At 37.1% G+C, this 24,241-nt stretch overlaps 1 protein-coding gene across 1 annotated transcript in view; it reads right to left on the reverse strand.

Moving 5' to 3' along the window:
- The window catches only part of LOC114492463 (UDP-glucuronosyltransferase 2A1-like), a 52,993-nt gene extending 41,369 nt beyond the window's left edge, over positions 1-11,624 (reverse strand). The window contains 1 exon segment of the mRNA XM_028506768.2: positions 10,895-11,624. Within this exon segment, the coding sequence (XP_028362569.2) occupies positions 10,895-11,609 (715 nt within the window). The 5' untranslated portion in view covers positions 11,610-11,624.
- Between the last annotated feature and the right edge of the window lie 12,617 nt (positions 11,625-24,241).

Consider the following 24,241-nt stretch of genomic DNA (forward strand, 5'->3'; position numbering starts at 1 on the left):
ATTGATCTATAGATGAAAAGGAAGACAATGTAATTAAAATTATTATGTGCACTAATATGATTATTTCAACAACAGAAAGAAATACAGTTCTCTATTAAAGAAAAAAAAAAACAGGCAGGCAGGGGATAAGCCTGGTATCTATGTACTCTGTGATAATAACTATTATTTATACACTGTGTTGCCAATTTACTATATATTTTCAGAATTAGGTTAAACTGAAAGTAACACATGCTGAAGCCACTTTGTCAAACATATAGTCCCTTTAAGTTGTATTTCTTTATTATAAGTTGCTTTTATATACAAAGTGGATTAAGCATAGAAAATTTTCACCAGTGAGAATAATGTCCTTGTACTTTGAATCAAGTTTTTATTTTTATTCCCATCTGTTTATTTTAAAGGGAGGACTGCAAAGGGGAATAAAACAGACATAAAGTACTAGAATCATATTTAATAAAATTTTATGTACAACACTTGCAGAAGAATGTTTAGTTCATCCCTTTAAAATTAAATTAGAAGAAAATTTCTTAAAATATATACAATGCTATCATTTGAATTGAAAATCCTTAAAGCAACATTTTTGTAAGGAAGTTAGTTCTTACTTGCATATTTTCATCTCAAAGCCATGCCCTGACTTGAAGGTCTCTCCTTCCTGTGTGCCTCCTAAGCATTGCACAGAATGGCTAGGATTTGACTGTGCTGATTCATTTCTCATTGCCTTTCAGATCTGGAGGTGGCTCCAGCAGCCACAAGCCTGGAAACCAGCCTGGAAATTTACAGTGTTTTAGGAACATGAGTAATCAACTCATGTGTAACTTTAAAGTTTTAGCCTCACATGAGTGAGGCTTCAATTTTTTTTGAGTTCCTTGATTAGCATTTAGTTATTTCTTTTGTTAGTTATTACATTTAGATAAACACTTTTCCCTTTGTTTTCTTGTATATAAACTATCTTTCCAGAACTTTCATTCTAGCCCCAGGTCTACCATGAAATGTTTCCCCACTTTTGTGATTATAACCTCAGGCAAGTTATGCAGCTTTCTCATTACAAAATGGGGGGAGAATGGTGGGGCCTAATTCCTACAGTTGAGAGCACTGAATGAAACAGTGCACACCATTCAGAACAGCATCTGTGTGCAATAAATGTTGGTTGTATATGATATGGTAGGAAGAGAATCTTACTTTGTCTCATCACCCCCTCTCATTTCTCTCACTGAGGCACCTGAGCTTTGGTGCCGTGGGGAAGCAGAGTTTGCCACCTTAACATATGCCTTTGGGATATTAATTATTTTAAGCAGGCTATTTTCAAGAATGAGAGACTGAAAAAAAAAACCTTTGACTTCTCCCTAAGTGCCTAAAAGAGCTTAGATAGACTACCTGTTCCAGGAAGGGGGACATCACCACAGATAACTATAATTTAATATAACTAGTGTGTGATAGGGAGGAAAAGGCCCTTTTGACCAAAGTCTTCTCTGTGTCCTATTGCTAAATATGGCTCAGCAAACATTTATTTACCAGCCCTGGCTAGTGTGGCTCAGTAGATTGAATGCCAGCCTGTTAACCAAAAGTTTGCTGGTTCCATTCTCGGTCAGGGCACGTGCCTGGGTGGTGGGCCAGGTCCCCAGTTGAGGGTGTGCAACAGGCAACTAACCCATGTATCTCTTACACATTGATGTTTCTCTTCTTTTCCTTCTCCCTCACTTCTCCTCTCTAAAAATAAATAAATTCTTTAAAATAAAAAAAAAAAAATTACCTACCAAACATTTGCTTTTCTATCTCCTACCTTTGGAACAACATGGCATATAAGCCCAACTGCCTGATTTGTCCTCAGTCTCATAATCTATGGAAACCTAATATGTACCTACACAAGAATTTTGGTTATTTTCTGCTGTTAATCTGATTCTTGTTAATTTGATTATTAGTCCAGCCAGAAGAACTTAGAAAGGAGGAACATTTATTTTTTCACCCTCACCATGCAGATGTCCCCCAGGACTGCATACTCTTCCACAAGTTTCAGTCAAGCTCAGTCTCCAGTACCAAAGTTCTCAAATGACTTATTTTAACAAATATATAACCTCCACTTTAAAATGATGAGTCAAAGCTGTCATCTCATGCTTCAAACCTTTGGAATATTAAAACGGGGCAAAATAACCTTTGGATTAGGCCTAAAGCAGCATTGTGTCCCAAAGAACTATTTGTAAGTATAACAAGAAAGCAGATATTATGACTACTGGACTGAAAATTAAAAATATTGTTTAGATTTAATGTCACTATGTTAGCTTATTGGCACCAATAGAAATGCTTTCCTTCTATTCACATTTAGTTATTTCTTTTGAATTAATAGCTGATGTGCATGTTTTTGCAATGGGTTTTATGAGGATCAGAGTAATCTAGTCAGCAAATGAAAGCCAGTAGCACCAACTACTGCTACCTATGAGATTTTCACACTTTCCATTAAGTAAGTTCTCTCCAATACCATTACTCCCCTTCCCTTTCTCATTAATAATACCCTTTGTCTTTGTCTTCTACTTGGAACTGTTTGGATCCCTTCATCAATCAGTCCTTCCCGAATAACTATTCTTCTTGATATCAAATAAATGTCTGTTGCCTCTCACTTTGGCCTTTTATTTTTAGGTTAACAATATAAAACTCAAGATTATAGCCATAAAAATTATAGCCTCTACTCTCCTTCATTAAGAAGGAGAGAAACAAAAGAGTGGCAGCTCTCTCTGGGAACTGTGCATGTCCCACAACAAACTCCACCTTGGATGTTGTGCCTGTGGTTGTTATGTGGCCCATGGGGTCATCTTGGAAAAGGTCATGCTGTCAGCAGTTATTTGAAAGGTTCTAAAAATTCAAGATTAAGTTAAATTTAAAAATAAGGGGAAAAAGAAATGAAGAAAGGAGAGGAAGTAGCAAAAGAAAGACTAGGAAGAAAGAGTTAGAAAAAAGATTCAAGCCAAAATACATAGCTCTTCGGGGAAAAGAGTCCAATACATTTTTTTCTCCTTTAAAATGTCTACTGTAAATTAAACACTATGGAGATAGATATACTCAAATTTGTTTCATTTCTATCACTTTATTTTACACTAATTACCTGTGTTCTATGTATAGTTAGTTCATGCAAAGATCTAAATATTATGGTCATAAGTTTTTCTTTTCTGAAGATCTGATGATTTTTTCTCTTTAATATATTTGCAAGATAGTTTATTGTCATTACAGATGACATTAGTTCTTAAAGATCACTCATCTGATTTTTATATAGAATACATTATATATTTATACAAATCTAACATGTAAAGATTACTCACACGGCCCCACACACTCACAACCTGTTTGTTTTTATAGTGGCCCAAGTAGAAAACTGTTGGTAGCAACAGCTAATGTTTATGGATTATAAATACTTTTTACTGGCATTGAAATGCTGCATCATTCTTTTCTTAAATGTTTCCCTAACTATGTGGCTTTTTAATTGTTAATATGAATATAAAAATAAACTTTACCTGGTTCAACATTAAACAAATATATTTGAAACCTGCAGCAGGCTTTTCTTTCTTTTCCTTAAAGAGAAGCTTTCTTAAAACCAGAAAGCTATCCTCAGGCTAATCTCCCCAGGCAACAGTCACCTGGAGACTGTGCGGAAAGGAATGGCAAGTTACCTAGAGATAGTATGGCCTAATTAAATTCTATTCGGCAAATTCATATAAGTGAGAAATACAACAGCAGATTTCAAAAGCCAAATACACTGAAAGGAAGAATGAAGTAGGAAGAAAGTTTAAGGCTAAAATATTCTAAATAATTGCTAGATTTGTACCTGAAATTTTAAAATGAGAAAAAAATTTCCAGAAGTTTTGGTGTCAGAAAGTCTTCAGTTTGAGCACTACTCTCAAACTGGTAGCCATCTGATTTTATCTTCATGTGTTTGATAGTAGTTTTTTCTTCACAATTATATTGCAAGGATTAAGAGATATAATTAATAAACATGAAGCACTTATCACAGTGCCTAGTGCACAGGATATCAACAGACGTTAACTGCTGTTATCATAATGATATCCATGAGTATCGTTTGAACCAAATACCCATGACTTGAAATAAGAGAAGCAATATTGATATTGATATTATAATATCCAATATCTAGCAATTAGCAAAGATTAAGGATTCACCTTGAGGTTCTCATTGCATAACACTACCGAAAACTAACCTTACAGAAAGTTGTTCTGTTTATTTACACAGGTGTGACAATTTGAGACCTGACTGTACATAAATTCATGGCAATGACTTTGATTGGAGCATTCAAGCTGAAGTGAAAGATAAATTCAAATTATAAATTGGAAATGTCATTTTTAGAAGTCAGTTCTATTTGTCATTCACATTTATCACACATACAAAGGCTTGCACCAAAATAAATTACTCTGTCATATTAATACTTTTTCTTCTTACCTGGTGTTTTGAATAGGAATGTTCATGTCCCTGGGCATCAATAAGAATGTGTTTTAGTAAAACAAACTTAAATAGTCGTTGTAAGTCAGAAGAGGATAATTTGATCAGAAAGATGATATTATCAAAATCAGAGAGCAAGGACATTTTTAGAAATCTTCATTACATTCCCATGAACAAATTGCTAAGAAGCATTAGTCTCAGGTGGGATTAGTGGAATAGTGTGGCTTTTTTACTAGCATTGACTTACAAGCACAATACAATGGAACGTGTAACACTGAGACTGCCAGCATGGAGGAAGTTTATCTGGGGATAATCTCACCAATATGAATAAGGAGCATTGTAATCATGATAATTATTATTCCAAGGTTTAGAAGGGGCAGTTAACAAAAATTTAAATAACAAGATAAAAATGTGAGCAAGGAACTCTCCAGTTACCTTCTTCTATTTTATGAGCTGAGATGCTGCACACATTCAGATGTCGCTGTCAGCTTACTGCATGCGTGAAGAGATTAAAGAGTTTTTGCAGGTCTTAACAGTTTCATTACCTGATAAAATGGTCATTTCTTCATTTTCTGTTTTTCACTTTTAGCCCCATGATGTTGCCTATTTACTTATATCATCACAGGATAGTTTATAATCCTCATGGTAGCTATGTTTATTTTCTCTGAATGACACAATACAAAGGTCTTTGTTTACATTGCAAGAGATAAGATCAATTTTTTATTTGGGGACAACTATTTAACAGATCCAGAGAAAATAATGCACCAATTATAACTAATACTTCTCTTAACACTGCTCACCAATGAAACCCAAACCTATATGGTCAATTCATTTATAAAAATGGGTCCAAGAATATACAATGGGAAAAGAAAGTCTATTAATTAATTAATTTATTTTAAAATTCTCACCCAGGGAGATGTTTACTGATTTTAGGGAGAGAGGAAGAGGGGAAAGAGAGAGAGAGAAACATTGAAACATTTATGTGAGAAACATCAATTGGTTGCTTCTCATATGTGCCCCAACAGGGGATTGAAACCATAGCCTTGGTATGTGCCTTGACTGAGAACCAAACCCACAATCTTTTTGGTGTATGGAACAATGCTCCAACCAACTGAGCCACCCAGCCAGGGCAAACAGAAGTCTCTTCAATAAATGGTGTTGGAAAAACTGAAGAGCCATATGCAAAGAGTAAAACTGAACACTATCTTACACCATATACATAAATTAACTCAAAATGGATTAAAGACCTAATCATAAGACCTGAGACCACAAAATTCTTTGAAGAAAACATAGGCAGTAAGCTCCTTGACATTAGTCTTAATGAACACTTTTTTGGGGATGTGTAATCAAGAGCAAAGGCAATAGAAACAAACATTAACAGTGGTACTACATAAAACTAAAAAAGCATCAACACAGCAAGGGAAACCATCAACAAATAAAAAAGGCAACCTACTGAATAGGAGAAAATATTTGCCAATCATATGTGTGATAAGGTGTTAATATGCAAAATATATAAAAACAGATACAACTCATTACCAAAAAAAGATCTGATTAAAAATGGGCAGAAGATTTTATACATTTCCAAAACAGACATACAAATACCCAACAGGTGCTTAATATTGTTACAGGGTGCAGCCAAGAGGGGGGGCTCCAAATAGGCATTTGAAATGGGGTCCAGAACTTAAGGTGTCTAGAGGTGTCTAGGAGATTTTGGGATGTCTCCATCCCCCCCCCCCCACCCCCGACCCAGGGTGTGGGTTGGGGCAAGGGACAAATGGAGCAGGGCCATTGAGAGCCCTGCAACAGCCTTGCAGCTAAGCTCTGGAGTGGTCGTTTGGTGTATCTATAACCTTTGACTGATTGCATAGATATGTTAAGTAGCTGTGATCAGGTCTAAGCCAGGGGAATGGAAGTAACTTCCCCACCCAGATGTAACTGGGGGGGCGGGTCCACTGAGTTACAGCACCTGCGTGGGAGCTCAGAGAGGACTGGCTCTAGGACATGGGGCCACGCCTGCCCAGACTCATGATGGCAGCCCAGTAAAGCTGGAAGGATACGAGTTCTGGCACGTGAAGCCGAGTGTGGGAGGAGTCGGAAATGGGGCTGCAGAAGAAAATTGGCGCGGGGGTTTTAAACCCAGACATGGCAGCCATTGGGGGAGAACCTGCGCAGCCCTGAGAGGAGAGAACCATGTGGTTGTGGAGGTGCAGAGAAGATCACAGCCATTGGAGAGAGAGCCACACATCTTTAGCAGAGTGAAGACTCCCACAGCCCTGAGAGAGGGAGAATCATGCGGCAGCCCTGGAGGAGAGAACCATGCAGTTTTGGCAGAGTGGGGACTCTCCCTTCCTGCAGCCCTGAGAGAGAGAACCACGTGGCCTGGCAGAGTGGGGACTCCCGTGGCCCTGGGAGAGAAGACCACGTGCCTGTGCCAGAGTGGGGAGCCCCGCTTTAGAAGAGGGAACCACCACCTGGTTTTAGCAGAGATCCCGGTGACTCAGCTGGGGGTGCCAGGAACCCAGGGAGGTCTCCCAGTCGAGATGGAGGACTAACTGGGAAGAACCACAGGACTGCCTGAGCCATGGACTTCTATTTCCTTTCCTGAGATACGGTACTCTAGACTGGGCAAAGGGGGAAGGAAGGAAGGACTGTGTCTGTTTGTGGGTGTTTTAAGGGACTTTGGGATTTTGGTGAAGACATTAGGTCACTACTTTAAGTTTGTATAGCATTAAATAAACATTTCCTTTCCTTTTCACAAATCTCTGGCATTGAAAGACGTCTTTCCTAGGGTGGCGGACATAACGGACCCAGGGCCTTCTTTCAATAATAGTATATCGTCCCAGGCCCCCCCTTGTTTTGTTCTGTAACAATATCACTAATCATCATGAAAAGGTGCTCAGTATCACTAATCACCAGGGAAATGCAAATTAAAGTGGCAATGATATATTGCCCCACACCTATCATCAAAAAGACACGAGAAAATAGGTGTTGATGAAGATGTGTGAAAAAGGGATACCTGTCCTTGTGCACTGTTGCTGGGGATATATATTGGTATAGCTACTTTGGAAAATAGTACAGTCATTCACCACTTAAGGACAGGTATAAATTCTGATAAAAAATGTGTTATTAGGCAATTTTGTTGTGCAAACATCATAAAGTGCACTTAAATAAACATAGATGATAAAGTCTACTACACACCTAGGCTATCTGGCATAACTTATGGCTCCTAGGCTACAAAACTGCACAGCATGCTACTATATTGAATATTGCAGGTAATTATTAAAAAATGGTAGATATTTGTGTACCTAAACATATCTAAAAGTAGAAAAGGTATAGTGAAAACAGTATGAAAGGTAAAAAGTCAATGGAGTTTGCAGGATTGGAAGCCACTCTGAGTCAGTGAGTGAGTGGTTAGTGAGTGTGAAGGCTTAGGATATTATTGTACACTACTGTAACTAACAAACAAAATAGTGACCGATGCACAGCTAGGGAGCAGGATGAGAGCTGTTGGGTGGGGTTGTGTGGGGGAAAAGTGGAGGGAAGAAAAAAGCTGTTGGGCGAAGAAAAAAGGAGAAAAAACTGATGGACATAGACAATAATGTGCTGATTGTGGGATCGGGGTTAGCAGGAGGTTGGGAGGGTATAGGGGGTATAAATGGTGATGGACAGAGACTTGACTTGAGGCAGTGAACATACAATACAGTGTACAGATGATGTGTTTTAGAATTGTGCACCTCAAACCTGTATAATTTTGTTAACCAGTGTCACCCCAATTAATTCAATAAAAAGGAAAAAAAATAAACCCTACATTTTGGCTATACTAAGTTTACACAACATTATGAGATTAAATCAAGCACAAGGGAAAATGATGCAATCAAGAGATACAGTAAACACAAAATGTAAAAGTACTGGTAGTAGCTACACTAGCAGCAGAAGCTGCTGCTAGTTTAACATGGTGTGTATTTTACAGCACAATTTTTAATAAGCAGAAAGAGTACACTCTAAAATTAATAACTAAAAGTATTTTGTAATTACATAAACCAGTAACAGAGTTGACTATTATCAAATATCATGAACTATACCTAATTGTATGTGCTATTATGCTGATAATCCTGTAAAAGGATTATGGTTTGTTTAAACCATCATCACCACAAACACAGAGTAATTCATTGCATCACAATGTTACAGTATCTACTACTGTCATTACTAGGTGATAGGACTTTTTCAGTTTCATTCTCATTGTATGGGGCCATCCTCATATTTGTGGTCCATTGTTCACTGAAACATTATTATGTACTGCACGACTCTGAAGAGACTACTCCAAAATTTAAAAACAGAAGTCCTGTATGACCCATCAATTCCACTTCTTGAGTGTACACCCAAGGGAAAGAAAATCACTATTTCAACAAAACGTCCAGACCACCACATTTATAGCAGTATCATATATGACAGCCAAGATGTGGCAACAACCTAATTGTCCATTGATGGGTGAATAGATACTTAAAATGTGATTTATATACACAATGGAATATTATTTGGCTATAAAAAGAAGGAAATATTGTTATTTGCAATAGCATGGTTGTAACTTTAGGGCATTGTGCTAAGTCAAATAAGTCAGACAGAGGAAAAAACACCATTTGATTTCACTTATATACGGAATCTTAAAAAAAAAGAAACATAAAAACAATAAAAAACAAACGAACTCATAGACACAGAGAACAGATTGGTATTTTCCAGAGGTGAAAGTAGGGGGTAGACAAAATGGGTGAAGGGAGTCAAAATGTACAAACTTTCAGTTGTAAAAATAAATAAGTAATGGGATGTAATGTATAGCATGGTTACTATAATTAATAATACTGTACTGTATATTTGAAAATGCTAAGAGAGTAGATCTTAAAAGTTCTCATCACAAGAAAAAAATAGGTAGCTGTGACAGGTAATAGATGTTATCTAGACTTATTGTGGTGGTCATTTTGCAATATATACATATAACAAATCATTATGTTGTACATCTGACACTAAAATGTTATATGTCAATCACTTCTCAATTCAAAAAGAAATAATCCTTTTCCCCCCTTAAAACATTCTCACCAATTAGCCATTACCTTTTCATTAATTTTATCTGATAAACAGCTAACATTAATTGAACACTTTCTATCTTCCAGATACTACTCTGATTTTTTAAAATATGTTAACCAATTTAGTTCTTTCAGTAGCCCTGTTCAAAATAGGATAAAGAAGTGTAGGTGCAAAGAAACTTAATTACTCCTTATGGTCACACATGAAAGCAGAAATTGTTTTTCAACAGCCTGCTCTCCTGACTGTGTTAGAATATATTCCCATCTACATTATTTTTCTAGTTCATAAGCTGCTTCACTAGTACCTGCTCTTACCACATATTTCCCGGAGTGATACAGTAGCCTACAGTCTAACATTTATGCACTCTAGGTCCACATCTATACCTGTTTTTTATATAAGATGGAACATTGTCATAATACATCCCTTTAAACTTTTTCCAGTTACAGGTTAGATACAGACCAAGATGCTTAGCATGACATACAAGATGCTTTGAAAATATTTATTTAAGTCATTCTTTCTTGCAGTGCTGACATCTTCAGCACTCTTTCCCATGCCTTCTTATCTTACACTTTGACCTTCCTAAGTTTGATGCATCAGTAATACCCACAAGCACATGCATTATTTCTTCACTCCACAAAATTGGACACACTGCTTCTTTCCCTACACTTAACTTTCAGGAAAATTCATATTGTTGAAAAATGTCCTTGGGTATCAACTCAACTCTAAAGTTTTTCAGAAAACTGCTTTGTCCTGTCATATGCTGCCTATCTCCTTTATAGTATTTCTGTTCTTTATACACATTTTCATTATCCACATCCTTCATATTGTAAATATTCTCTTTCATGTCTAACTTCTCTGTTTGATGATAGTAAAATCTTTGAAGCCAACAACTTCATCTTAGTCTCTGTTGTAACCTCCTTATCCAAGAGAGTGCTTACTAAAAAATAGGAAATATGTGGGGTATGATCAGAGATTATGCACATATATATGTTTTTAAACACACACACAAGGACACAAATGTCTATGTTAGTGACTGGTTTGTAGAAAGATTCTCTCTTTCAGCTTTCCCCCACATACCACTAGAGTTTCTAGGCAACTTCTATTTTCAATAATGTGTAAATGAGAATCAAGTTCTAATTTTACACTAAGGTATTTATCTCTGTATGTTATGCATAAAAAACTTAGTTGGTACCTTTAAATCCATAAAATTAGAAAACAGCACACAAAAATATTGTATTTTATGTTTTTTCTTGCTATCACATGACAATAATAGATAGTAATCAATATGTAGGGTCCAAAACTACTCATAGTAAAAAAAAAAAAAAAGTCATACAAAGCTATGCTTGCTTAAATTCAAATAATACAAAAAGTTGTTGCTTACCTAAAGCTTCACTATAGTAGGAATCCCATGATTTCCAAAGACTGTCAAAGATGTAGTCCTGTAGATGGTAGGAGATGAAATTTCTTATTCTGTCAGTAAAAGGCATCTGGTCAGTGAGTTCTGATAAAATGGCAGGAACGTAGGAAGGAGGGTATGGTGTTTTCCCACAGTGTTTTTCCACTGTCGATGCTGGAGAAAACCTCAAGGTGTACATAAATGGAATTCCAAGTTTTAAAGCTATTATATCACCACAAGGAAATACTGGATCTGATACCATGACCTCAAATTTGCTTTTCTTCAGCTTTTCCATCAGCTTTTGGTTTTTGAGAACACCATCACAGTTTCCTCTACACATCCTGTGGAAGTCCTCTAAGACTTTGCCAATTTCATGATAGAATCTCCAAATGGTTGAAGGGGATGGTCTATTTTCCAACCAGGTCAAAACAAAGTTCCTGAGCACTTCTGCATTTTTTTCTGGGCCAGAGGCCACTTTATATACTTCAAATGTCAGAGATGGAGTATGGGTGGGCTTGATGTAAAGTGCAGCAGAAGAAGCTAGGACAGTCACATTATGCTGTTTTTTAATCAGCTCATCTATAATTATCTTAATATTTAGCCAATGACTACCTTCCGTTGGCCAAATCAGAACATTCCCACCAAGAGTGATTCCCACGAGACTCATCTGAAGAGACAAGAGTAGAGTGTTTTTTAACATGATGCAGTTTGATGTAGAAGATTTGATGAGACGTGACACAAATGAATTTCTGTTCAAACAAAAAGGAAATGCAAATTATTCTTTAGTTTGATTGAAACAAATGATATCCTTAAGAGCTTTCTCTCTACAAAATAATGTTTGCCATGGTAGCTTTGTATTTGATGATAATTATCAGTTTAGGGACAACATGTATTGTACCGGTCAACCTGCTGTTTTACCTTCAGTTGTGATTCTTTTCCTTGTTTCTAAAAAATATCTTATTGTATATATTTTTATTTTTTTTCCATTACTAGATTCCTCAACCCTTTCTTTACATCTCATCATTATTAAATTTTTACTATTAGATTGTTTGAAGCCACTGTATATCTGAAGTCTACACTCAGGCCTGGGAACTGAAACCTCAGATATGACCCAAAACATAGGACGCTAATTCTGTAGTTAGTTTGGAATGCAGAGATGCTAATTCTACAGGTTTTTCAATATTTAATAAATTTTATATAATGTCATTAGCAACAATTAATTATGATCATAGTTACTAATTAATAGGTAAGATTATTACAAAGAGAATACATAAAATGTGAAGTACAAACATAGTATAATAGTTATTGCTACTTTATCTTAATAAATCACTGAGAAAAAATTTCAAGTAAGTAAATAAACTGTGTGCAAATGTATATGCAGGAGACAATGGGTAATGCTACTAGTGAATAGGAGTTCTTTGAAGAAGATTGTGAAGTGAAGCATGCTGCTCAGAAAGCTAGCTAGCCTGTGTAAATAACAACTACTTTACATCTAGAGTCTGCCTTTCCTAATTACTAGCATTTATTAACTGCTCACTATGTGCCAGACATTGTGCAGTATGTTTTATATATATTAATATCATTTACTTTGCATAAAAAAGAGGTCCAATGTGGTAGATATGGTAATTATTCCTATATCAAAGAAGGAAGCATTGGTCAGAGAAAGGAAGTAGCTTGCCAAGTTCATAGAACAAAAGAAGAAAGAAACTGATGGTAGCAGTTGCCTTAAGGCTTTTCGGCTCCAAAGCCTATTGTACTGAGAAAATTGATATAAATAGAGCCATTGAAAAACAGAGCCACAATCCCTTATGCATCTTGTTCCTTGAACATTTGTAATGTTTGAAAGGAGAAAAATAACCTTTGGACTAAGCCCAACGAACATTGTCTTCGAAAGCAGTGTTTATGACGGTAACAGGGAACCAGATCTCCTGATCACAAGGACTGATGATTCTGGACATTCTTAACCGGTGACTAGCTATGTATAGCTAAAGAGTAACTTAGCTTGTTAACATCAACATAAATTCCTTTCTTCTATTCATATAATAATTTCCCTTCCCCTTTTTCATAAAAACCCCTTTCCTTCATCCCCATAATTGGGACATAATGTGATTTTCTCCCTGAACATATGACATACATTGCAATGTGTTTTGATTGCAAATAAATGCCACTCACTTTGGCTTTTTATATTTAGGTTAGCAGTATTAATCACTAAGACAGACTGCCCCATTAGAATGTACCATGTCACATTATCAACTATAAAGTACCTATCTATGTGAATGATAAATTGCCCAAAACATACTGACACAATATACAATGTACAACATAAGTTTGTCTAACCCATGCTGGATAATGTAGAATCAAGTCATCTGAGTAAAATAATCTCTTTGACCATTGTGCATGTCTCTCTCTATAAGTAAGCAGAGGAGGTTCTTTTGTTTTAATAAATCTGTTAAAATTAAAACTTCTAAAATTGTTAGCAATGCCTCTTTTGACCTACCTTATTACCAAAAATAATCTGTAGTGAAACATGACTGCTTCATTGCAACACTTACTTTTACAAAGTACTACTCAGAGCTTAGCAGAGCAAAAACCATATCGTTCATGGGTGGATTTCCATTCAAGGTTCTGTGCAGTAAGATTTTATAGTATACACAGAATTTCTGCCTGCTAGAAGGAGACTTTTAAATAGTGGTCATAATCCATTAGAACAAATAGTTGATCTCAGTTCATTCTTATTATGTTTATTGTATTTTCTATCAGGAAATTAGTTCCAGTATTAAACAACTAAAATACAGTCATGCACCACAGAACAAGGTTTCCATCAATGATGGACCACGTATATGATGATGGTGCCGTAAGATTATGGTGGAACTGAACAATTTCTATTGCCTAGTGACATTGTAGGCATCATAACATTGTACTACAGTGCATTACTCATGTGTTTGTGGTGATGCTGGTGTGAACAAAACTACTGCTCTGCCAGTCATATGGAAGTATGGCACATACAAATACGTTCAGTGCATACTACTTCATAATGACATAAACAACTATGTCAGTGGCTTGTGCATTTACTATCCTAGAGTTTTTATTGTTATCTTAGAGTGTACTCTATTTATTGAAACGTTTTGCTGTAAATGATATGCCATGTTACACCAGCTGCAACCTCATATGTAATACATTTACTTGTCTCTTGATTGCATAATTTTCTCTTGTGTTTAATTTAGTCTCATGTTTTATAAATTTGGTGTAGCCTAAATACAGTATTTTAAAAATCTGCAGTAATTTAGAGTAATATCCTAGAGATTTGCATTCACTTACCACTCACTCACTAATTCACCCAGAACAACTTACAGTCATGTAAACTCCATTCATGTTAGTTTCCTATTATGCACATCTTAATTCAATATACCGGCACAACATAATCGGTGATCAAGAGGATAGGATTGTGGGTGTGCTGTGTTTTTCTATACAATGCCTTTGACTGCAAATGGCTTACTAACTTTCTGGGATGAAATCACTGCTTTCTGGTGACCTGTGGCATTGCATTGTGTTCTGATTATTTGCTGCTTCCAGATGTTGCCCAGAATACCCACCCTTAATTGTGGGTGCTATAAAAGATCAGACTACTCTGCAGAGACCAACCGACACGCCTCAGTTTAAGGTGGGTGTATTTCTCAATAATCTCTAAACAAGACCCTCCTGAGTGTTAGTTCTGGAGGTGATTCACAATAATCATACATGAAAGTCTGGTGTTGAGACAAATGAGATAGATGGGACACTAGGGCTTTTCCTCTTTCCCTCAGGAAGGGACCAGAGATAGTCTATCACTTGGGAGCCAAAGGGAGTTCCCCTATACTAGTAGTGGAAGGGAGTAGTAGGGAGGCTGGCTGCTGGGCCTAGAGAGGGGTAGTTAGTTATGACCCTGTGGCCATTGATATTCCTGGTCTATTAAAAGAACACTGACTCACTATGCTACTGCTGGACCTCACCTCCAAACTATAGTTGCTTTAATGGATGACTCATTTTTCTTAACCATAATTCTACAGCAAAAGTGAAAATAATTGTACCTAAACCACCAGGGGAATGGCGTGGATCTCTAAAAGGTGGGAAGACGCAGGCAGGTAGGTTGGTTGACATCAGTGATAATTAGATGACACCATGGTGATACAATTACAACACTTTTAACACTACCACATTCTGGAGGAGGCACCAACAAACTGTTGACCCACAGTCACCCCAAAGTAAATCTTCACATGAGGCACACAGTAGACTCAGTTGCCATGTGCTATATGCATCATGGACTTTCAACCCCAGGCACACAACACTAGAAAGTTGCTGGAACTGCACAATGCTCACCTTCCATGACATCCCAGGGTGGCAAGGATAATGAGTATTTGAAGCTAGCCCTAGAGTGGCTATGCCCAAAATGCTACCAGCTGTGAACACTATCTCGGTGATTCAAACCCTTTAGCTTAAATGTCACCAATGGCTCAAATGTTTAAAATCCACCAGCCCTGCCCAGTCACTGATATCCTGACCTCTGGGCACTAGCCATTACATTGTCTAATTTCAATCTGATTTGTCTGATAGGTTTATGTAATTCAGACCCATATCTGGTGATACAGGGCCAAACATTAAATTGTCAGGAACACAGAACTAAATTTGTTCTAAACCTAGGTCACACAAGTGCCTCCAACTTTAACTACTTATGAAGGGAGTCCTCCTCTGCCTTGGAGGAAATCACCACCCAGTTGTTTGCAAGCTGCACTCCTGAGGATCCCCAGAATTACTGAAAATTTAGGATACAAGTAAATGCTATCAAAGTGCAAGCAAAACTTAATGAGAGTGCCTCAAATCTATGCAACCCCACTGGACTGCTTGGAAACTCAGTTATCCTCCTGGGATGGTTCCCTCCACCTGCAACAAAACTGGAGGTGGCAATGCCCTAGCCCATGACATAAGGGGACACAAGCTCATCCCAAATGCTGCCTCCAAAACCTTCTACTATGGCAGAGATGTCACCAAGGGAGACTGGGTGGATGATGGTGAGCTCTGCCAGAACCTGGGTGCTGAACTGAACAATTTTTGTTTAAATTTCCTGTTCACAACCCTGTAAGTGGCATTTTGCAGAGTTAACTGTGCGTTTACCCCAGAGCCCCCTTGCTTACTACAGTGCATGCTGCTCGAGTGTGAGGTGGTGATCTAAAAGCTTCTTTTCACTTCACCTTTGAGCTCTGGAAAGCCAAGGTATATGTGTGAAGTCACAACCTTACAGGAGCCCACAAACATTTTATTTAGTTTCCTGCCTTCACTACACCCACTGGATTGCCACTGAGTTGGCCCACATTATACATCCTACTGGGAGTTAGGGAATTTAATTTTTGTTGGGAGGACCCTTGCTGGCTGTGCTCCCACCACCACAGTACCCCCCACAGTTCTCCAACATCATGATCATAGGGTCACCTCCCTGCAATACCTCATGGGAACCCTTTCCCATAGTCACTGCTCAGGGCTCCACACTCCTCCCATTCACAGCTCCAAGAATCTTAATATTTTTATACAATAGGAAGAAACCAGAACTCATTTAGGGGGGTCTCCTGAATTGCAGGGATCAACAAAGGCTGTATCCAAAAGTTAACGGTTTACTCAATTGATTAGTTGACCTTCTTCCCATTTGCTCAATAGAAGGCATCCTGGGTGATCCTGTAGCTTGCTCTATGCTCTCCGTAATGCTCAACAGCTCCCACATAGGCCACTTGCCTTATAGTATGTGGCACCTGAAAGGTGTCCCCACATGTCTCTCATAGTCCCCCATATCTAACCAGGCACAAACACAAATGAATATGACTTATACCTTGTCTAGAACAGCACAGTCCCTGTAGTCTTGGGCCCCATGATCCAGTCACCTGGAGAAAACTACAACTTATTCTGGCCCCCATGAGCACACAGCCAGTGTCCAACATAAACCCAACACCCTGGGGCTATCACACATACCTGGCTGTCCAAATGTGCACTTCTCCTGCTCTCCACCTCCAATGTCTCTGCCTGTGTACTGGCTTCCAGGTAATACTGAATGTCCACTCTGGTGTACTTTAGTCTCTGAGGGACTATATTTACAAATTACTGAGCAGGACACCCAATCAACTCTCTTTCTGCCCTCTCATGTCAAAAGCATGCAGTATTCATACCCAGCATTATTTTGAGAGAGAGTGGTACTTTCCCTCACAGAGGCAGTTGTGCATCAAAGCACAGTAGCACAGTCAGGAATGCAGTAGCAACTGATTAAGGTAAACATCAACTTGTCGGCCATCCTTGGTAATTATACTGAGCTGTTACATCAGAGCCTTAATGTTGCAATGTAGGGTAAGTGGAGACAGTATGGCTTCTTTACCTAGGTGTCTGGGTGACTGAGAGGCAGTGTTCCCCTAGCCTTGAGAGGGGCCTGATAAGTAGTGTTTCATAGCCTTGAGATTGGATCTGATAAACTGTTCCCATAACATGAAGAGGGCTCGCATGCACAGAATTATGTCATGTTACATAATTTCTGGCATCTTGCTGGCTTTGTTCCCTTCTAGCACTTAAACAGGTAGGGACTCCCTGCTGGGGGTGATGATGATGAGAGATATGCATGGGTGCCATAATGGGTGCCAAGCTGGGGAGCAAGGGCTGTGACATGAGACATACAGATAGACACACAGCTTGCAGCATTCATGGCTCGCCCACCCATGAATAAAGGCATGCCAGACATCCCAATGGCTCTGTGAATATTTTTCCATCTGCACGAATACCATGAACCTGCCTGGCCTTGAAGGGTGTCAACACAAGCAATGATTCTGCAGTAGAGATAGTTTTGGATAACTACTTAGTTTTAGATTACTTATTTTTCAAGGAAAGAGGTGTGTGTACTTGTAAAGGATGCCATCCTTTATGCATATTAAAAACTCTGAATAAATCCATACACACATACAAAAGATGACTCCATTAGTATAAGTATTCCTTAATCTCACCCATGTTTTGATCAAATGCCTACCTTAACCTTTTCCAAGGGCTTTGATTTATTTTATTAGCTGGACACCCAAAAAGGGAAGTAGGTGATGGCTAAGGACAGGATTTCAAACTGTCATTTGTCTATGGATATTAGTGATTGTCATTTTTGATTTGCTTAAATATTCCTTGTGTTGGGTAACCAAACCCCTGCAACAGGCCTTTAACATTTGCAATGTCCAGACAGTGCCTATGATTTTCCTTGAAGTTTAGTCCCTAGGCATCATGAAGTCAATTGTAATGAGAAAAACAACTGTTGTGAAGGTGACTTTGTTTTCCTGCCTAGGTATTTTATAGTATTACAACCCAACTCATAGCCAGAAACTGGACATTTAGATAAGAACTTAAATATAGGATGCTTGCCATAAATTCTATTTTACTTTTCCTGGGCACCTTTTGAAATAACCATGGCGAAAGAACAAAATTGATACAGAGGAAGGTATACAAGGAACAGATTGACAGCTGTCAGAGGGGAACCTAATGAAGGCAAGAGAACAGATTAGCTAAAGAACATATATGCATAACTCATAGCCACAGACAACAGTGTGGTGAAGGCAAGAGGGGGTGAGGGCGTGGGGGAGGTGGGTAAAAGGGAGGGGTAAATTGGAACATCTGTAATACTGTGAACAACAACAACAACAACAACAACTAACCACTTAGAGTTAAGTTAGTGCATGGGAGAGAAGTTAGTGACCTCCACCTAACTACTTTATATGTAACAGGTACTTCTTGTTACCATGCTCCCTATCTCCTGCTGGCATGTGATCTGGGATGGTGCACTGCCTGTCCCCTGGCTTAATTGTGTCCCTTACTTCTGGGATCTGTAAGTAATAACTTTTATAACTCATTTCCATTGTGTGGGTGTATTGAAACTGCACCTTCAATGCAAATGACCCAATGGATTTCATCTCCCCAAAGTGGGAGTTTGGATGCTGAAGGTGCTGCCTGCCTCCCTTAGGGGGGTGGCTGGTGTACTCATTCAACAGGCCATAATTGCAAATTCTTAATTCAGTACACCAGCTCCAGCTTCCTATCACAATCATGTGACCAGGATTGAGAGATTTCTAAAAGTACTGAGATAACATTTAGATTTGATTGTATTCCTAAATTTAAGATTAAATTTAAAAATTAAAATAATTATAAAATTAAGTGAAAAATTATTGACCATAGAGCTTTAAAGAGGTTGTAAACAACAGATTTTTCTAAAACGAAGGTCCAAATTTGTGATTTTAATTATTCTGGTCTTAAAATCACTGAAAAACTAATCTATTCTTTTTAGAAACTTTTGAGAAACTATAGCTAAAAAATGATACATATATTTGTAAAATCAGATGTGTTCAAAGAAAATTATCATATATGACAACAAGCTAGTATATACAAATATTTTCATCATAGATGATAGTAAAATGTATACTGTAATGAATTACACAAAAAGTCAGTAAGCATAGTATTTATTATCACAGTTGGTTATTGATACTATAAGAGTATTTTCTTGAGACATTTTAAGTTTCCTATTTTTAATGAATAGATTTGATTTTGCATAAAACTTATTTTATATGTAAAATATATAAATTTAAAAATATATAAATATAAATAATCCATTAGACAATATTCAGAAAATTAAATGCTCACAAAGGATGACATCCTGATTTTTATGCTTGCTGTTTTGAAGTCTATTGTCACTGTAAGAATCATTTTTATATTCACCATACATTAATACAAATCTTATTTGCTATTTTGTGCATACCTAATGAAGAAACAAATGACCTGTCTACTGCGAGGGGGTAGAGGCAATAGATGAACTTTTAAAAAGGTCATTGAACTCACACATAGACAAAATGCTCAGTTGATTGCTCTATAATACACCTCCCTCAATATCTATACAATTATCCTGAAGTGTAACTCCCAGGAGGGAGTTATTTCAAAATAGAGCTAAAAACTTTTTCAAAAGGAAGTAATAATACAACCCAAAAGTCCACCTACAATTTAGTCAAGGTTAATACTGCTTTTTAGAAGAAAATACAAAGTAAATGCAAATGCTTATTACACAAGGCTTTATGTAGCTCACACATTGCTTTGATTTTCTTACCTGAAGTGTGTCGCTGGACCATTAATAACAGCCACTTGCCGTTAAGTACCTGAACTTAAATAACCTTTAGTTGGGTAAGTCTGGTATGATGAGAAATATAATCCTTAAATGGGGAAAAAGATGATACAGATTTGTTTACTCATAACATTCCTCATACATTACATTATTAAGCAGATTAACCTTTGTTAAAGGCATATCCTTCTATCGTTTCCCTGGTAAGTGTTTGCATTGGATATTGCCTTTGCTATAATGGTCTCCACCACTCCCGTCAACCAAGAATGTCCAAATGTGTCTGAAATAATCACTGAATGATGAGTAATCTTGGGTTCTTATTAAGAAGTATGTAAAATTAATATCTCTCAAACTCATGCAACATAAAGTTATTATTATTATTGATTATGAAATAAGTTTTTAATTGAATTTTTTCCTGAGTCCTATAATGATGAGATTTGGTTATGTTACAGCAAATGTAGAAACTACAGCAGAGGTGAATTATTCTGAATAATAAGGAAATATCTCCAAAAAATCCTGGTGGAATTTTTTATCTTTGAAATTATTTCAGAAGGCACTAATTTAGATAATTAAATATGTTTTAAAGCTTTGTACTTTCATTATATAATATCCCTGTAAATAATCACCATTCCTTTTTTTTTGTCCAACCATTTTGGCTATTGTTTCTGTATATAGTTTCTGTACATAAAATCATAAATTCTGTCAGGTATATTTTAAGAACACATTGCGTCTATATTTTATATTCTGTTGCTTTTGAAACCATTTTTGATACTGCATATTAATGCCAAATAGATGAAAAAAATCGCATAGAAATTTTTTCTGAATCATCACTTTTAAAAACTTTATATTGCTTCTTTGTATCTATTATTCAATTAAAAATTCAGTATGCATCACCAAAGAGAATGTTAAAATTACTTTTTAATCATGATCACAAAGTCTGTGAAAGTTAAAAATCTTAACACCTCATCAAAGTAAGGTGTCTTTGGGTGTTGTTCCAGATACAATGAGCAACGATAAGCAATGTTCTGTTTATAAGAATGGGCATTAGATCTGTGAAACTATATTTAATTTAAAAGTTCAACCACAAGTAGCATCTTCTGACATTCTCATTAAAATAATTTTTACTGGATTTAAGATAAAGAGTGTAGAAAATATTAATGTCTTGCAAACAAAATTCTTTCTTTCTTTCTTTAATTTGTTATTTTAGTTTGAGTTAATGAACAGTCCTTCTTAGTCTTTTGTTGTCTTCAGACACCATGCTCAAATCTAACTCAATATATTTTCTGTCCAATAATATTTAATTTCTTCTTTGTGCCATTGAAATGTGCTTATTTTCTCAGCTACATCTCCTGCAGAAAAAAAAAAGAAAAGAAAAATCCTTGTTGTATTGTGTCTAATTCATATATCTCTCAGAAATGACAAGCTTAAGAGAAGGTGAAGCATGTGTTGGGATGCATGATTCTAAACAAACAGTGGGTGTGTCTCCCGATTGAAATACATGCAGCACTCAAAGGTGTTGAAACTATAAATAAGATAATACTGTAAGATCCCAGTAACTCAAACCTGAGTCAGCTAACCTTTAAAACATAAATATTTTGCTAGAATAATATAACAATTGCTAACAATATAATAAAGTCCATACTTTACATTAGAACATCAGTAGAGAATTGCTCTATTTTCTATGACATCAGCTTAAAGTAATTACACAAACAATGGAAATAAACAAGGAACACATAGCTAGGAGGTAAAGATATAAAATGAATGATTGTAATGAAAAGTATCTAGAATAAAGAGATAAAAGTTTATGTCACTAAAATATTGAAATGTGATCATAATATATTAATATTTGATGTAAAATACTTGTAGACATAACTAAATAATACCACATTTATTATGTAATAAATATATTCCTGAGCCTTTCCTTACTTTAAATGTCAACCTATTAATTTTTAAGAAAAAATTGGAAACTGAACAAAGTTATTTCTCTTAGCTTAATGGCCTCCATCAGTAGGCCATTTTTCTAGGTACTTGTCAGGGCCTGGAGAGTACTGCTTGATATACAGGGAAAAATTACAAGATAATCTTGTACCCTTCTATTAATCTAAGGTTACAAAAAAAGACTTGGCTATGCAATAAAGAAAGAGATTGATTTAATTTGGAAAACTTAAAAAAAACTCTAAAGCTATGAAAATTATATCTTATGAAATAATATTAAATGTTATTTAATAACTTTATCTGCTTTCTATAGAAACACAACTAAATTTAAAAAAAAAAACTTCAAAAGAAGACAAGCCTGTAATACAAGTTTCAACAAGAAAAATAATACAATTTGATAAAGTGGTGTACCATTATCTGATAGGAAATATGATCTGATAGGGCAACATAATTTTTTTTAAGTAGAATTGTGAGTAGTTATAAATGTAGATTTAAAAAAGCCCTATGGAAGGTAACCTCACAGGGGGAAGTAACCTCACAGGGTGATCTGAGTATCTAGAATAAACAGGTGATTTAGGTGATTTAGAAATAATTTATAATAGTGGACTGGTATGGCCCACATAGTCCCATAAACTGAAAAGTTGCTGGTTTCATTCCTGATCAGGACACATGCCTGGGTCATTGGCCAAGTCCCTGGTTGGGAGCATACAAGAGGGAACAAATTGATGTTTCTCTCTCACATTGATGTTTTTTAAAATATTTTATTTTATTTTTTAGAGAGAGGGGAAGGGACGGAGAAAGAAGGAGAGAAACATCAAAGTGCTGTTACCCACCACATGGCCCCCACTGGGAACCTGGCCCACACCCCAGGCATGTGCCCTCAGTGGGAATCTAACCTGCGACCTTTTGGTTCACAGCCCATGCTCAATCTACTGAGCTACACCAGCCAGGGCTCACATCAATGTTTGTCTCCCTCTCATTCTCCCTAACCCTTTCCCCCTTTCTAACAATAATAAATACAATCTTTAAGAAAAGAAAGAGTTTATATTTTCCCATTCAGAGTGGAAAAACCTCCAGATATTAAGTAGAGTCTGTAAATGTGTATTGTTACAGTAGCGGTGTAAAATTTACTCCAAAATACAATGTTTTGTGTATGACTTAATTAACCTGACAGCAAGCTTCTAATGATTAAATTCCAAATATCTCTTTATTAGAACAAAGATCTTATATCTCTGTTTTTTTAAATCCAGCACCCATCCAGGTAAAATCATAATGAAATGTTATTAGGTATTCAAGAAGGACCCAAGATGGCAGTGGAGAAGGTAAAAAGTATGCCCACATCCTCCTTGGACCAAACTAGAATCACAACTAAGACACAGAGCAATCAACCTGAAAAACCAACTGAAAACTAACTGAACAGAATTCTATCTTATAACCAAGGATTTACAAAATAAGCCATATTGAGACTGACAAAAAGGTAGAGGCATGAAAAGGGCTGGACCCTCTTCTACTGGCAGTGGATAAGATTCTGGAGGGATATCTCAGCTACAAAGTTTGCCTCTGAGGAGCACCAGGCCTCAATCCCATCCCGGGCTTCTCAGCCTAGAGCACCAGAGCTAGGAAGGAGCACCAATGTAACATCCGTTGTGAAAATCAGTGGGGATTCTATCTGCCAGAGAGACAAGAGTCTTCTAGAGGTGCAGGTGCCCTCTTAAAGGGCCCACCCAGAAAGTCTTATTTGAAGCCACTCACTTGGGCTCTGGTGGAAGGAGGGAGAAGGGGGTTAGAGTCCTGTGAGGAAAGACTGGAGTTTGTGTCTCTGGGGAGAGAGCTGAAGGTATAGCTACAAAAATTCATGTGCTGAGGTCCTCTCCCAAACCAGAAACCATCTTTCTCGAGCAGAGAACTTCCCACCTTACATTAGCCTGGGGGGAATGCAATACCATCACTCTCTGGACTTCCTGTTGCCTCACCCTGAAAATCTTACACCCTGCTGAGGAGTCAGCTGCTTCAGCTATGGTGTAGAAGTCAGGGCAGACTCAGGGGCTGTCAGTGACCGAGTCGTGTGGCTTTGAAGGGGCCATTCATCCCACTTCCCCATGGACCTTACTCAACAACCCCTTAAAGGAGATCTGCTAGCACCACCCTCCTGACTTCTGATAGCCCTGCCCTGCTGAGAGGTGTGGGCAGAATGCAAGACAGACTGAGTGATGTGGCTCTGAGGCAGGAGCCATTTTTCCCTTGCATACCCA

The sequence above is a fragment of the Phyllostomus discolor genome, chromosome 1 (genome assembly GCF_004126475.2).
Source record: "Phyllostomus discolor isolate MPI-MPIP mPhyDis1 chromosome 1, mPhyDis1.pri.v3, whole genome shotgun sequence".
Lineage (NCBI taxonomy): Eukaryota > Metazoa > Chordata > Mammalia > Chiroptera > Phyllostomidae > Phyllostomus > Phyllostomus discolor.